Source organism: Phlebotomus papatasi, chromosome 3, assembly GCF_024763615.1.
Source record: "Phlebotomus papatasi isolate M1 chromosome 3, Ppap_2.1, whole genome shotgun sequence".
In the NCBI taxonomy this organism is placed as follows: domain Eukaryota; kingdom Metazoa; phylum Arthropoda; class Insecta; order Diptera; family Psychodidae; genus Phlebotomus; species Phlebotomus papatasi.
In genome coordinates, this window is record NC_077224.1 from 38616177 (window position 1) to 38630995 (window position 14819).

Genomic DNA, 14819 nt, shown 5'->3' on the forward strand with positions numbered 1-14819 from the left:
AAAGGGTCACATGAATAACGGTATCGACCGAAATCCCGAATGGATCAATTCTTGAACGCGAAAATCCCGAAAAGTCAAAATCACGAAAAGAGATAAAATCCCGAATAGACCAAAATCCTAAAAAGTTAAAATCCCGAATAAGTCGAAATCCCTAATAGCTAAAATCCTGAATGGGTCAGAATCCAAAGAAGCCAAAATCCTGTATGAGCCTAAATCCGGAATGGACTAAAGTCTCGAAAAGTCAAAATCTCGAATAGGCAAAATCCTGAAAGGTTGAATCCCGAATGGGTCAAAATCTTGAAAAACCAAAATCTCGAATGAGTAAAGAATCTGAATAGCTAAAATGGCTAAAATCCTAAATGGATCAAAACCCCGAATGGACCAAAATCCCGAAAGCCAAAGTCACGAATGGACAAAATTTTGAATGGGTCGATATCTCGAGTGAATTAAATTCCGAAGCCAAATTCACGGATTTTGATCCATTCCAGATCCATTCCATCCTTTTTGGGATTTTGATCAATTCGATATTTTTGCTTTTCGGGTTTTTGGCGTTTGGGATTTTGACCGGGACCTTGCAGTAAATGCAATATTTAATAAGAAATCTGGCTTATTTTTTTATCGAATAAGCTTTACTAATAACAACCCATTCACTAATCCGTAAAAACCCGAATTTCTTTGGAAAATGTAATTTTTTTTTCTTTCCTTTTAAAATTTTAAAGAATTTGAGTTTTTTTTCTGATTCTCATATGGATATCATCATGATGCTTTGTTTACTTTCAAACGGTCTCTAGTAAAACTGCATAAAATTACATAGCTAAATAACGATTTGATTACAATAATTTATGATATGAAATTAATCAAATAACATTTTTTTTGTAACAAGCCCCTCTTGAGGAACTTATTTATAAATCAAAAATTTTATACTTAATAAAATGTCGGGTTCAGTGAATAGAAACACTTATTGGTTGAAAATTAAAGTATAAGCTGGTTTCTGAACATATCACCCATTCTTGCAAATTTGAATTATAATAATTACCAAATCATATAACACTATGCAACAGGATTTTTGGCACACGGATCTCACATGGTGCGTTTGGTAGAGTCGAGTCCCCTGATCAAGAATCTGTTCTCGGTTTTTCTCCTATAAGTAACAATTTTCTTTAATTAATTTTTTTTTGTTTTTGCTGTTTGGTCTCATATTATCAATTATTCCTCCGATTCTAGTGTACAGAACCTTCCCCCACATGGTAACAATCTGGTCAAAAAAAAGAGCATTTCTTCTGGAAAATTTTCTGACAAAAATCAAAAAATAAAGCATTTAGAGATATCGGAGCAGGATGTTTTCTATAACAAAAATTTAGTCCTAAGTGAAATCTATTGTGTGCTGAAGAGAGTACGTTAATATTTATAGTTTAGTTTATATGATTTTTCAAAAGTTGCTTTCTTAGGTCATTTTTGAGAAATTTTAGTTTGATTTTGTTTTTCCGCCCCCAAGGATTTTTTGAAAAAATATCACATAATTTTCAAGTTGAAGCACAACTACTTACCTTTCTAACGGATGCCCATTTATTAAATTCTGTACACTAGAAAAGGAGGAATAATTGATAATATGAGACAAAACAGCAAAAACAAAAAAAAAATTAATTAAAGAAAATTGTTACTTATAGGAGAAAAACCGAGAACAGATTCTTGATCAGGAGACTCGACTCTACCAAACGCACCATGTGAGATCCGTGTGCCAAAAAAAAAGTTGTCAATTTGTTGCAAAGTGTAATAGAACAGTACAATTTCACATTGTGATATTCTTTTTTTTTCAAAATCAAACGTTTAATTGAAGAATCGCTCACCCCTTAAGTCAGAACAAATTAATTATACCGTAGAATAAAATAGATTATATTAGATGAGATCATATATTCTGTCAGTAGAAGAGGTAAAAAGTTTGGAGTGGTATATCTCAGCTCCTGATGAACATAATTGGATAAGTAAACTATTGTTGGAAAGCTTGGTTCATTAGCTTTCAGAATCTGGTACATGTAATTGGCTATGGGTAAATCATGGTCATCCAGAACCATTTATGTCGAAGAAGACACTTTTTGCAGCGTCATTTTTGACCATCTACTGCTGGGACCAGGAGTGACCCACAATTCTCGCACTTGGACTGTTCGTTCGAGGAATTCAAAGGGTATAATTTGTAGAAGAGACTTTTTTTTTTGGACATCTTACTTTTTTTTATTCATCGACTTTTGCAAGAATTTTAAAATGTTAAACGCAAGGAAAAAATTGCAGAAATCCTTCTATTCCATTTTCTGGACAAACTAATGAAGATATCGACTTGGAATGTTCTGAGTACCCCCCGATAAGTTGATCCAAGGAATCCAAATGTCACTTCAATTTCATCCCCACGTCTATCCTTCCCCTCCAGAAATCACTCCTTTAGGAATATATCAAGAACCAGACCATCGATGCATTTCATTTTGGGATATGTTTTAGAGAGTATCCTGGCGGACATTTCATTCGTACATCTCAAAGACGTCCGACCTCTTCTTCTTGCACTTGCTAATAATCTGGTCAGACGAGCAGAATTTCTTCTGATCAATTTTCTGACCTAAGAGACAAAGTTAGCGACTTTTATTGTTCTGAGTACCCCCCCATAAGTCAATCTAAGGAATCGAAACAACACATGCATTTGCCTCTCATCCCACTCCTTCTCCTCCAGAAACCACTCTTTTGGGAATATCTCAAGAAATAAACCATCGATCCTTTTCATATTTGGATATGTTTTTGACATGGCCAAGGCGGACATTTCGTCCTCAGACACCAATATCATCCAGGAATTTATTCTTGGAATTTCCAAGGCCAATTAATAGACTGCGTAAGGGAGTGTATTTTTAACGGATTTAGACAGAATGTAGTTTATTTGATAGATCTTAAATTTTTTTACAAGCTTATTCAATTTTTACTTGGTTAAGTATTTCTTTTATGTTGAAATTCACTGGTACAAAAGTTTAAACACTTATTTTCTAGATTCCAAAAAAAATTCCTGGATGATATTGGTGTCTGAGGACGAAATGTCCGCCTTGGCCATGTCAAAAACATATCCAAATATGAAAAGGATCGATGGTTTATTTCTTGAGATATTCCCAAAAGAGTGGTTTCTGGAGGAGAAGGAGTGGGATGAGAAGCAAATGCATGTGTTGTTTCGATTCCTTAGATTGACTTATGGGGGGGTACTCAGAACAATAAAAGTCGCTAACTTTGTCTCTTTGGTCAGAAAATTGATCAGAAGAAATTCTGCTCGTCTGACCAGATTATTAGCAAGTGCAAGAAGAAGAGGTCGGACGTCTTTGAGATGTATGAATGAAATGTCCGCCAGGACACTCTCTAAAACATATCCCAAAATGAAATGCATCGATGGTCTGGTTCTTGATATATTCCTAAAGGAGTGATTTCTGGAGGGGAAGGATAGACGTGGGGATGAAATTGAAGTGACATTTGGATTCCTTGGATCAACTTATCGGGGGGTACTCAGAACATTCCAAGTCGATATCTTCATTAGTTTGTCCAGAAAATGGAATAGAAGGATTTCTGCAATTTTTTCCTTGCGTTTAACATTTTAAAATTCTTGCAAAAGTCGATGAATAAAAAAAAGTAAGATGTCCAAAAAAAAAGTCTCTTCTACAAATTATACCCTTTGAATTCCTCTAACGAACAGTCCAAGTGCGAGAATTGTGGGTCACTCCTGGTCCCAGCAGTAGATGGTCAAAAATGACGCTGCAAAAAGTGTCTTCTTCGACATAAATGGTTCTGGATGACCATGATTTACCCATAGCCAATTACATGTACCAGATTCTGAAAGCTAATGAACCAAGCTTTCCAACAATAGTTTACTCATCCAATTATGTTCATCAGGAGCTGAGATATACCACTCCAAACTTTTTACCTCTTCTACTGACAGAATATATGATCTCATCTAATATTTTGATAATGTGAAAATAACAATCTCAAAAGTTTCATAAAGTTCACTGAGTTATAAGCGTTATAAGGAAATTGAGAAGAATATTATTGAAAAGCATTGAAGTATGGCTCGCACAAGAGTTGTGTAAAAGTTATAATCCTGCATATATGCTGTTAAGCAATGAATAATTGAAATCTCTTCTTGCGAAAGTGCATGAATCCTCATGGCTTATGTAAGAGATTTATGAGAAGGAGTGTGCACATTTCTCTTTTATTTTAAAAAAGGATCTCAGCTGAGAGGAAAGATGGAAAATTTATTTATGAAAGAAGAGTGCACATAAAAATAAAGTTGTTATCAAATGCCTATATATTTATAGGACACCAATATTAAATTATTCTTCTCCCTCAATTTTTTCTTATTATATTTCCTTTCATTACACAACATATATTTTTTTTCACACAAAATACTCGCTATCTTCCTCGCGTGTGAAGGCTATGCAACTGATGGATCAGGCAGGATCTGGTGTAAATATCACTTTTTTGTGCTACTTATATGTCATTTTTATACTTAGTTTGTGAGCTTTTGTTTAATATTTCTTCTTCCTTTTCTCTCTTGCAATTCAAATTATACATTTTTTTGTTGTGCTCTCATTTCCCTGACACTAATGTATATTAGATGTTGCACGCTTTTAATCTTATTTTTTCTTGGTAATTCTCAAAGATTTTCTTCGGTATATTTTATATCGAAGTAATATTTTCCTTTTTCAAGTACACCAAAGTTATATATATAATACATAAACGCCTTATTTAATAAACTTATATTCCGCCCTCTTTGGCACAATATTAAATTTCCACTGATAATTTATCATTTTATCTCGAAGGCACTGAGCTCAATGTCAACAAGTGCCGTGGCAAATCAACCTCTACTCCCATCTATTAGGGATAGTTTGTCAACACCACCCGTATTGGGGTAAGATAAGAAAGATGATAGACCAAAAAGATAAAAGGGGATGTTACTGGAGGGATTAATTTTGTGATTTTTTTTGTCCCCTTTCTGTGTATTAAAGGGTGTCTGTGGTGAAGATTCAGGAACAGGGTTCAGCCGGATCGGCTAATAGTAGTCAGAGAAATTCTTTTTCCGCTCCTGGAACTCATACACCACGCCAAGCATCACCAATCGCACCACCCACAATAAATCCTTTTATTTATGTGAGTGACGTGGATTCGGTGGATGTGGCAACTCGTGTGGCCATGGTGAGATTTTTCAATTCCCAAAATACCCTGGCCAATTTTACCGAGCACACAAGAACCCTGCGTCTGTACCCTCGTCCCGTGGTGGCATTTCAAATAAATAGTTTTTTGCGATCGAGACCTCGAGCTTCGGGATTTCTGGGTAGATTTGCCAGGACGCAGGCTGTAGAGTTCCTGGCTGAGTGGTCACTGACGCCCAGCAATGTGGCATTTTTGCGGGTGCATACGGGAGTCCTGGATCCTGGTCAGGTGGGTGATAAACCCAAATGGTTTGCCCATACACTCACCCCAATCAGGTTCTCCGTGTGGGATGACGGTAGTTCGTTGAATGGGGCTCTCAGGAGTCTCCAGCAGATGGAGAATCAGCCGACGGATGAGAGTGGATCGGATTCTGAGGGAGCAGAAAGTACGAGTTCCTCATATTCTTCTCTAAGTGATTTTGTTTCTGAAATGGTCTCTTCAGATTTATCACCCAGTCTCCATGATGTTTATGGTGGTCAATATCATCAGCATCACAATCCACAAACCATGTCATCAAACTTGGATCCAAAGTTAATCTATAGACCACCAAGTAAATTGCAGTATCCGGCTGGTATGGAGCCCATACAGGCTGACGATGCACGTCCAGATTCACCACAATCATCATCATCTAGCCGTTCAGATCTCAGTTCGCCCAGTTTCAATCGAGATTCCGAATTTGAATTTCCCGGCAAGGTGAAGAATGAGATTTTGGCCAAAGAGAAGGAAGAGGGTGGTAGTTTTGAAAATGAGTCAGATTCTAATTCGACAACCACTCCCAAAACAATCGTTTCGGGTCAAAATACATCCAAGGAGAGTCTTATTGATGGCGAAAGGCGCAGTGCTGCAGCAAAGTTTCAGAGAAATATTGTGAGTTATCACGATAAATTCAATTGCAATGTCCTTTTATCCGTTGCTTCTTCTAGATTTCTCCAATTAGTCCGGGATTAGCTAGGCAAACTAGTTCAGGATCTGGTTCACAGAGTCCACCGATTCATGCTCCGCCCTTGGGATCAGCTGGATCTCAACGACAAGGCAGTCAGGGATCTCTGTTTGAGCAGTTTGCCTCACAAGCCAAGGAACTAGTGCGAGAAACAACTCGGCAGAGTAGTCAAGATGGTCTTCTGGCGCATGTTGACAAAGTAAGTGGAAAATTATATTTTTGTTTTTGAAAAGAATTTTTCCTCAATTCGAAAGACATAAGGGGCAAATATCTAAATATTTTCACAAATTAATTTCCTGATTTTTAAAAATATGATTTTTGATGATTAGAAATGCGAAATCTTAACTAAACTGATCTAATTTCTCGCCTTTCAAAAATAGGTAACAACAATTATAATTGTCTTAGCGGTAGAAAACTTATAACTTTAATTTAAAGAAATATTATGAAAATTGAAACACATAATTATTGTAAAGTAATTTTACAAAATTCAAAGTCAAAGTTTTTTTTATATCTACTATACTTTTTCTTAGAATTTGAATAGGTTTTTATACTAAAGTGAAAGAATATAGTTAGATATACTTAGTTAGATCATCGTCGTTGAAAATCTATTTATATAAAGGAAAAAACTAAAAATAGTTTTACATAGAACAAAAATTTTGTAAAATTGTTCGTAAATGCTTTTGAATTTATAACAAAAAATATATATGAACAAATTTTTGTAAAGGAACAAAAATGTTTGTCAAATGCTCAAGTTACGAACAAAGTTTGTGAAAAAGTACAAATTTTACGATTTTTTTAGTGGGTTACGAGATTTATGAGTATTTCGTAAATCCTCAGGAATTCACAAACATTTACGAATAATTTTACGAATTTTCTTTTCTGTGTTGTGTACTTTAGTAATGTGTATACAGTGCGACCTCGATACACTGAGAAAAAAAGAGGATGCAATTAAATTTTTTTTCCTCAGAACTGTAGCATTTTTTAAACGTAAAAATATATCAACATTTTTTAATGTTAAATCTACACCTTTTTTAAGGGTAAAATTAACATGAAAAAGGGTAACTTTAACCCCTAATACACCTAAAAAGGGTAATATTTACACCGATTTTGGATCAATACTGCAGGGTAAAATTAACATTTCCGGAATGTTATTTTAACTTTTTCGAATTTCTCTCAGTGTAGAGTTAACCCCCGATAGAGTCAGCTATTTTTTACTCTACGGACGCGCTCCTGTAAAGTTGGCCATTCACGACTTATTCGTTTTATATTCTGAGCCTTCGATATGTATTACTTATATGTTTTTTTTTTTTATTTTTTTGATTGAGCGTATGATCACAATGTAAGGAATACGGAAGTGAATAATATTGTGACAAAAACAAAACAAAAATTATTAACTCGAATTACAAAAAGAAAAAAAGTACAAGTTGCTAGATTTTTTAAAAGATTAGTAGGGAAGACTGGGACAAAAAGTCACAAATTGAAAATTTCAAAATTCAATATCTGTAAAGATAAAAGATATAGCGGCTTAAAACTTTTTCCATAGATGGCCTCCATTCAAATTCAAAGTCGTAAGTTTGTTAGATTTCGAACATGGAATTTAGAAAATAAAAAATATTTAAATTTTTTGCTCTATTTTTGAAATATTTTCCTTGCACCAGGTATCAATTTTTCGTATTTACGAATATTTCATAAATTATTTGGATTCTTTGAATATGAAGCCACTATCTATTTCAGAATTTTACGAAGATTCCTTTTCTCCAGAAATACTTTTTTTAAAAATGACCACTTGGGTAAGAAGTAACAAAAACTGAAGCAAATTTCTGATGTCACACGGTGAGAAGAAACGTCATTTCCATGTCTCGCCGCTTTTTGTTTGTATTGGTCAAACGATTTGCAGTCTCTTGTGTTTTTTTTCTAAAATAGCTTGAAAAGCGCTTTTCTCGTTCAGGGTGAAAACGGTTTTTTACAAAGGTGTAGAGGAATAAATTTCCCATGAAAATATGTCATCTAGGTATTTTTTTTAATTTACAGAAGCCCGTCATAAAGCAAATCAAAATGTGATAACTACAAGTTTTTTAACTAAAAGTTTAAAAGAAATTCTAGTTAATAACGTTAATTGCATTAGAATTTTCAATAATTCAATATCCACCGGAGCTCTTCAAAAAAGAAGAATGAAAAATTGAATTCTTTAAGACACCATTTCTTTATCTTAATATTAATATATTCTTGAATATTATCACTGAAGATGGAGAGTAGTTTTTGCTTAAGATATCTACTATTAACAAAGACATTCCGTAAAATAATTTATTAATCTCCAACTTTTGGCCAAACATACGACTTTCTTTTGGTCCAGAGGAAATAGAATTTATGGGTTTATTCTACAATCGTGTTGAATTTATCAATGATCTGGTACTAACATAAAATAATTACACTTTCTATCAAAATTTCACATTTTAGTTGATTTTTTTCGGACTCCAATAGAGTCAACAAAAGGAAGAGAGTCAATAGGCTTGGAAATGATTAGTTGACTCTATCGAGGTCTCACTGTATTTACTTTTGAATTTAAAATTTGGAAAAACTGTGATCCCGTATGTTAAAAGTTTTGCAATAATTTCAGGCAAAACATATTTAAGTTAGTTGCTGAGTTGTCTGCGTACAATTTTTCCTAGGTTATTATTCTTAAAATCGACGACTCAAATTTTTTTACAAAAATCGTTTTATTCGCTTTTTGAATATTTCTTTATACCCTCTAACTTCCCTGTGAATATTATACTTGAAAGATAATTATTTACAGAGTTATAGAGATTTTAGCACTGAGGAAAAAAAGAGGGTGCGACTAACATTTTTAATGTTAATTTTACACATTTTTAAGGGCAAAATTAACATGAAAAAGGGTAACTTTAACCCCTAATACACCTAAAAAGGGTAATATTTACACCGATTTTGGATCAATACTGAAGGGTAAAATTAACATTTCCGGAATGTTATTTTAACTTCTTCGGATTTCTCAGTGAGATCTCAAAATTCCTACACTCTGCATGTAAAATCTCAGCTTGAAATTGTGCTTTCCTGTAAAATTTGCCTGCTACGAGTTATTCGTTTCTTATTCTGAGCGATCGAAAGTAACTTTGACATTGAATTTTATACTCGGTTAATTCAAAGTGTTATACCTTTTATATTTAAAACATTCTATTTAGATATTTGTCCCTAGCAATAAGAGATAATTTCTTTGTGTTTGGGGAAAACAAAACAGTTTTTATCTCGGTGCTATGGAGTGAATGTTTAATTTTATGATATCTTAGCTGAAAAATCAAACAAAGGAGAAAATACCTGAAGATGATAGAAAAATGATATTAGCTCCATTGGAACAGGTGAGCGAATGTTGCAGCGTTTAACATGAAAAAAACATAAAAAAAAATGGCAAATCACTTGGCGACTAATTTGGAGCTTATCATCTGAATGCACATATTGCAACTTTTCTCTATTATAGATGCAAATAGACGACAAATCATTAGTGCATTAAACACATTCATTTTGTACTGAAAGAATCTTTTGAAATTCTGAATTTTTGCAAAGACCAATTTGATTTTTCTTTTTTTTTGACGCCTTTTTTGGGGAAAGAATGTTGAACACAGTTTTGGATTGATTATCTCTGGTGTATTTGCAGTTGACGCTTCATGCAAAAAAGGCCGCCGGGGAGGCGTCCAAGCAGGCCATTGAGGCCTCTAAGCAGGCGGCTGGAGTGAGTAAGACGACCTTGGATGATTTGACGTACGTGGGAAAGTCAACTTTTGGTGATCTGACGAAGACAGCCAAAGAAGCGGCTGCTAAGAAGGGTCTTATGAAGACCACTGGAGAATTGCAACCCATCCCATCATCAGGTCCAAGTACACAGCCTGCGTCACCAGCTACGTCTCTGGTTAGCACTCAGGGGAACAACATGATAGCTGGCACGAGTAGAGATTTCTTTTCATCCTTCAGTAGTGAGATTAACAGCTTAACGTCTTCCACATCGACAATGTTTTCGGGATTATTTGGAAAGAATGGTACATTTCTATATATTTATTCTGAGGGATTATTTTCTTTTTTACACATTGTCAGCAAGATTTCTATGAAATTGTTTTTCTTTTTTTCTTTGTAGAGAGGCAAAATGCCCAGAAAAGTGGCACAGCTGCTGCTGTACACGGTGGAGCTCCCAAAGAGAAATCTTTACCATTTGATTCATTTCCTGGGAGAAAGGCTCTTGTTGAGCGAACTCCACTAATTAAGCATTCTGGACCAAGGCAGACTCAGGAGGAGATTCAGCGTCAGCAAAATGCTGAACGGTCTTCCAGTAATTCCGAAAATCAAGCCTTTTTGAAAGATGTAAGAAATTCTCAGCAATTCTCATAAATGGGGATGGGAAAAACTTTTTTTTTTCTTCTTGTTTTTTTTTTCAGCTTATGAATCTAGTGTTGGCGGGAGAGGGAGTCGGTTGGCTGAAGGTCAATCGTCTTAAGAAACTTATGGAAGATGAATCCTACAGAATGCTCGTCTTGGGAAAAATTAATAAGACTCTAGATAAAAAAATTGCTCCAGATGATCACATAGACGATGTGGTAAGTGTTTATTTGAGCCAAAATAATAAATCAATTACAGGGAGAAATTTGAATCTCAAATACAATTCAGGGACTTTTTTGATTTATAACTTCACTTGAGTCTCTTGAAGAGAATTTTAATCCTTTGAGAGCAGCCAACGATCTGACTATCCAATTGAAATTAGAATACTCTGATTACAAGACATTTTAATAAATCTTAAATAAGAGACAACTTTTATTATTTTGTTCTATTTTTATTTACCAGATTTTTTCATGATATTTAAGGTGAAATTAATACAAGTAATGTGCCTTTTACTGCTCGAACTCAAAAAGAAAACAGTTAGGGTAAGTGTGCCAAATTACGGCCAGCTTGCAATTTCGTCCACCTTTTTGTTCCTCGAATTTCCATGAACTCTTAGATTTTACGTACCTAGAGATTATACAATGCAAAAGAATAACAAAAAATGTAGCTTCGACAAACGAGATGACGTGAAAAAAAGATTTGAGGAATTCCCGAAGGGCAAGGAACTATGAGAATGAAGGTGGCCGAAATAGGGCACCAAAGATATGTCTATATTTTTATTAATTTTAAAATGTTTTAAGAATGATTTCAGAGTAAATAAAGACGGTAAACTCTTTACAAGGTTCCAAGCAACACTCTTTCAGAAGAAAGAATAAAAAAAATCATTTTGAATTTAAAATACTCCCTCCGTCCCAAAAAAAGTCGTACGTTTGGGGAAAAATTAGGAATTAAGGAATTGTTTTACGGAATGTTTTTGTTAATAGTAAATATCTTACGTATGAACTATTCTCCATCTTCAGTAGTAATATTGAGGTCCACCTACCACGGTAAGATAAGGAACTGGTGTCTTGAAGATTTATTTTTTTCACTTTTTTTCGAAGAGCTCCGGGCGATATGTAACTTTTGGAAATTCTACTGCAATTAACATTTTTAACTAGAATTTCATTTAAAAATTTAGTATACCAAAGAAGGGATTTATAGTTCTTTTCGTTATGCCATAACAATGGGTCTAAATTTACAAAAAGGGCAATAAAACCAATCTTGCTCTTTTTTTTTTTACATTCTGTGATATGGGTGCTGAATGGTTGGAGATAAAGATTTGATGTCTTTAAACGACCCCCACCCCTCGTAGGTCAACTTTTGGATTTTCAATATGTTCCCAGTTTTCCCCCGCCCCTCCTCTTCCTCAGAAAAAATCGCACTATGTGTTTTTGAGCAATCCCAAAAAACAATATGGTTTTTGTAGTGGTAGGGAGGGAGGGGGGGGAGGTAAATGAGGGGTAGGGTAATGATCCTAAGGTCGACTTACGGGGGCGCCGCCGAAGGTGTCAAGCTTCTATATTCAACCTTTTGGTACTTAAATCTTACTAAAAATATTCAAAAGAAAGATGTTTTTAAGACATTGTTTTCTTATCTTACAATCGTAGGTGGACCTCCATATTACCACTGAAGATGGAGGATAGTATATACATAAGATATTTCCGATACACAGCACTTCTACTTTACACCGTCTCTTCCTAGCGATATTCTTCCAAACGTACGACTTTTTTTGGGACGGATGGAGTATTACATTTCAAACTTAAGACTTTGACGCTTGCATGCAACTATGCCGAAATTTGGCACACTTACCCTAACTTATTATCGTTATTAATAAGGAAAATTGGATGAGAAATGCATCAATAACTAAGAAAAAAATTGTAGAGTTAAAATAACTATATCGCCGAGTTGAATTAACTCGAATAATATCGATGTGATTGTTACTCTTTTTCATTGGAAATTTTAGTAAATAAAACTAAAACTACTCTACGTGCGAGTTGATTTAACTCATCGGATATCGATGGAATTATTACTCTTTTTCGATGTGAAATTTCATCTCGACTGAAGTATATGCTTAAATGTTTTCGTTTTAAGAATATACTTCAGTCAAAAAAATTTTCATGTGACAAAATTCATATCACACATCAATTAGAACTATATCCAGGAGGGGAATTCTGTAACGCTCTGGCAATGCCATATGACAAATTGGGTTCGAATCTTAGGAGAACTTTTTCGAAAATGCGATTCAGTAGCCGTGACATTGCCATTTCAGCTACCGTGACATTGTCAGAAGTCACATATTTGAAATTTCTGGCAATTTAAATGACAATGAATGTTGTTAAACAAATCAACAAAGACGTACTGTATTTTCATAAAATCAGCACGTAAAGGGACTTCATTAAAAAATCAGTAAATTGCATTTTCGAACTTATATGATATGACAAAAAAAAAAGCTCGAATGGCATTGTCAGGTTTCGAACTCACGCGTGACAATGCCACGAAAATTACAGAATTCCCCTCCAGGGGTCTCTCGACATATCATTTTTCCATACATTTTTGCATAGAGGCACTGAAGACTATTGGCAAGTTTTTTCCTAAAGAGAATTGACTTATCAGTCTGATATATTTCGAAATCATGCATTAAACGCTATCTAAAAATACATATTTCATAATGTTCGCCAAAATTATACAAGAACTATGAGCAAATTTGTTTAAGTCGCAATGCAATAGCTGCAAAATGTTTACAAGGAAAAGTGAAAAATAGCTTCACTTTTTATTATGCTTGATGGGCCCCTGACTAAACCTAACAAAACATGAGGAACTTGAGATCAAGGAAAAATAATAATAAGGTAAATGTCCTAATTCAAAACCATTTCCAGACGCTTTAACTTTGACAGAAGATTGAGCACATAAAGTTAATTTTTTTTTCTGAAAAAATACATAAATTTGCTCCTTAACTCTTCTATAATGTTACTGTTTAATGAAAATTCTTTAAATGGAATTTGAAAACTTCTTAAATACAAGAAAAATGCAAGAAAAGTGCAAAATGCTTCTATTGGAAACAAATTAATACAAATGGAGACAAGGGAAATTTTCTAATTGGAGACAAACAGTGTAAGTGAAACTGCGACGAAAGGCTTCCAAAACCTTGTTGATTTGCTCTTGAGTGTTGGATTTGTTGTTATTCCTAGTCTATTCTCTTTTCCCATCGGATACAATAACAAAATCTCTTTAAAAAATATCATATTTCCGGTGTTTCCATTTGAACCATTTGCAGACATTTCAGAAAAACCTTTTGTGTTCATGAAATAGGTAATTATTTCATTTAAAAACCTCACGTACTGTTAACAATAAAAATTAACACGTAATTTAACATAATTTTGATATAAATTAAAAAAAAAACGAATAAAGAACAATCACCTTTTTGTTTTTCATTAGAAAACATGGTTGATTGATGAAAAAATTCGATGGTGAAAAGATACACTTTTAATTTTTTCTGAAAAATGTATAAATTAAAATTTGTGAATATGAATGATTTTTTTCTTTTTTTGGAGCAAAATTAACTAAATAATGAAACTGTGGTATAGAAAATATATAAATAAAAATTTAATATTGTATTTATCATGGAAAAAAAAATTGTTTCCATTTGGAGTAGCGAAAAGTCTCCATTTGGAATAGGTTTTGAAATAGCTTAATTTACCCTAAAGGAAGTGATAACATAAAAAAAAAACATAAAATCGCAAAATCTGCATTTCGAAATTTCACAGAGGTATTTTAATTCTAAAAAAGATTTTTTTAATTCTTAATACGAGTTAATTTAACTCTTAAAACGAGTTATTTTCACTCTTAAAAAGAGTTATTTACACTCTTTTGTCATGAAAATATTAGGACAAAAAAGGAAAGAACTCTTCTTTATATTACATCTAAATAGAAGTAAAATTAACTTTAAAATATACAGTAGGTGTCAAAAGTTTGTTGCCTCATGTATGTTTGGGAAACAAGGTGGAAAAAATGATAGAAAAAATTACTTTTTAAAAATTTTCTTTTTGCAAATTAGTAGCCTGTTATCCGTAGATCTTATTTATGTATTTCGAAAAAATTATTTCATTTTATTTCATATAAAAAAATTATTGTTTTCCAAAAGTTGTTAATTTTTCATTCGTCAAAAGTTTGTTGCCTCATTTGAAAAGTTACTCCAAAGGGTAAAAAAATGCAACTAACTTAAAATAAACCGGAT

General features: G+C 33.6%; 1 protein-coding gene across 1 annotated transcript in view; it reads left to right on the plus strand.

Moving 5' to 3' along the window:
• The window catches only part of LOC129805575 (MAP kinase-activating death domain protein), a 70178-nt gene that overhangs the window by 28259 nt on the left and 27100 nt on the right, over positions 1-14819 (plus strand). Inside the window, exons 7-14 of the mRNA XM_055853576.1 lie at positions 4447-4479; positions 4836-4924; positions 5022-6093; positions 6150-6365; positions 9469-9537; positions 9834-10212; positions 10308-10531; positions 10606-10764. Coding sequence (XP_055709551.1) covers positions 4447-4479; positions 4836-4924; positions 5022-6093; positions 6150-6365; positions 9469-9537; positions 9834-10212; positions 10308-10531; positions 10606-10764 — 2241 coding nt within the window. The remainder of the gene's footprint in view (positions 1-4446; positions 4480-4835; positions 4925-5021; positions 6094-6149; positions 6366-9468; positions 9538-9833; positions 10213-10307; positions 10532-10605; positions 10765-14819) is intronic.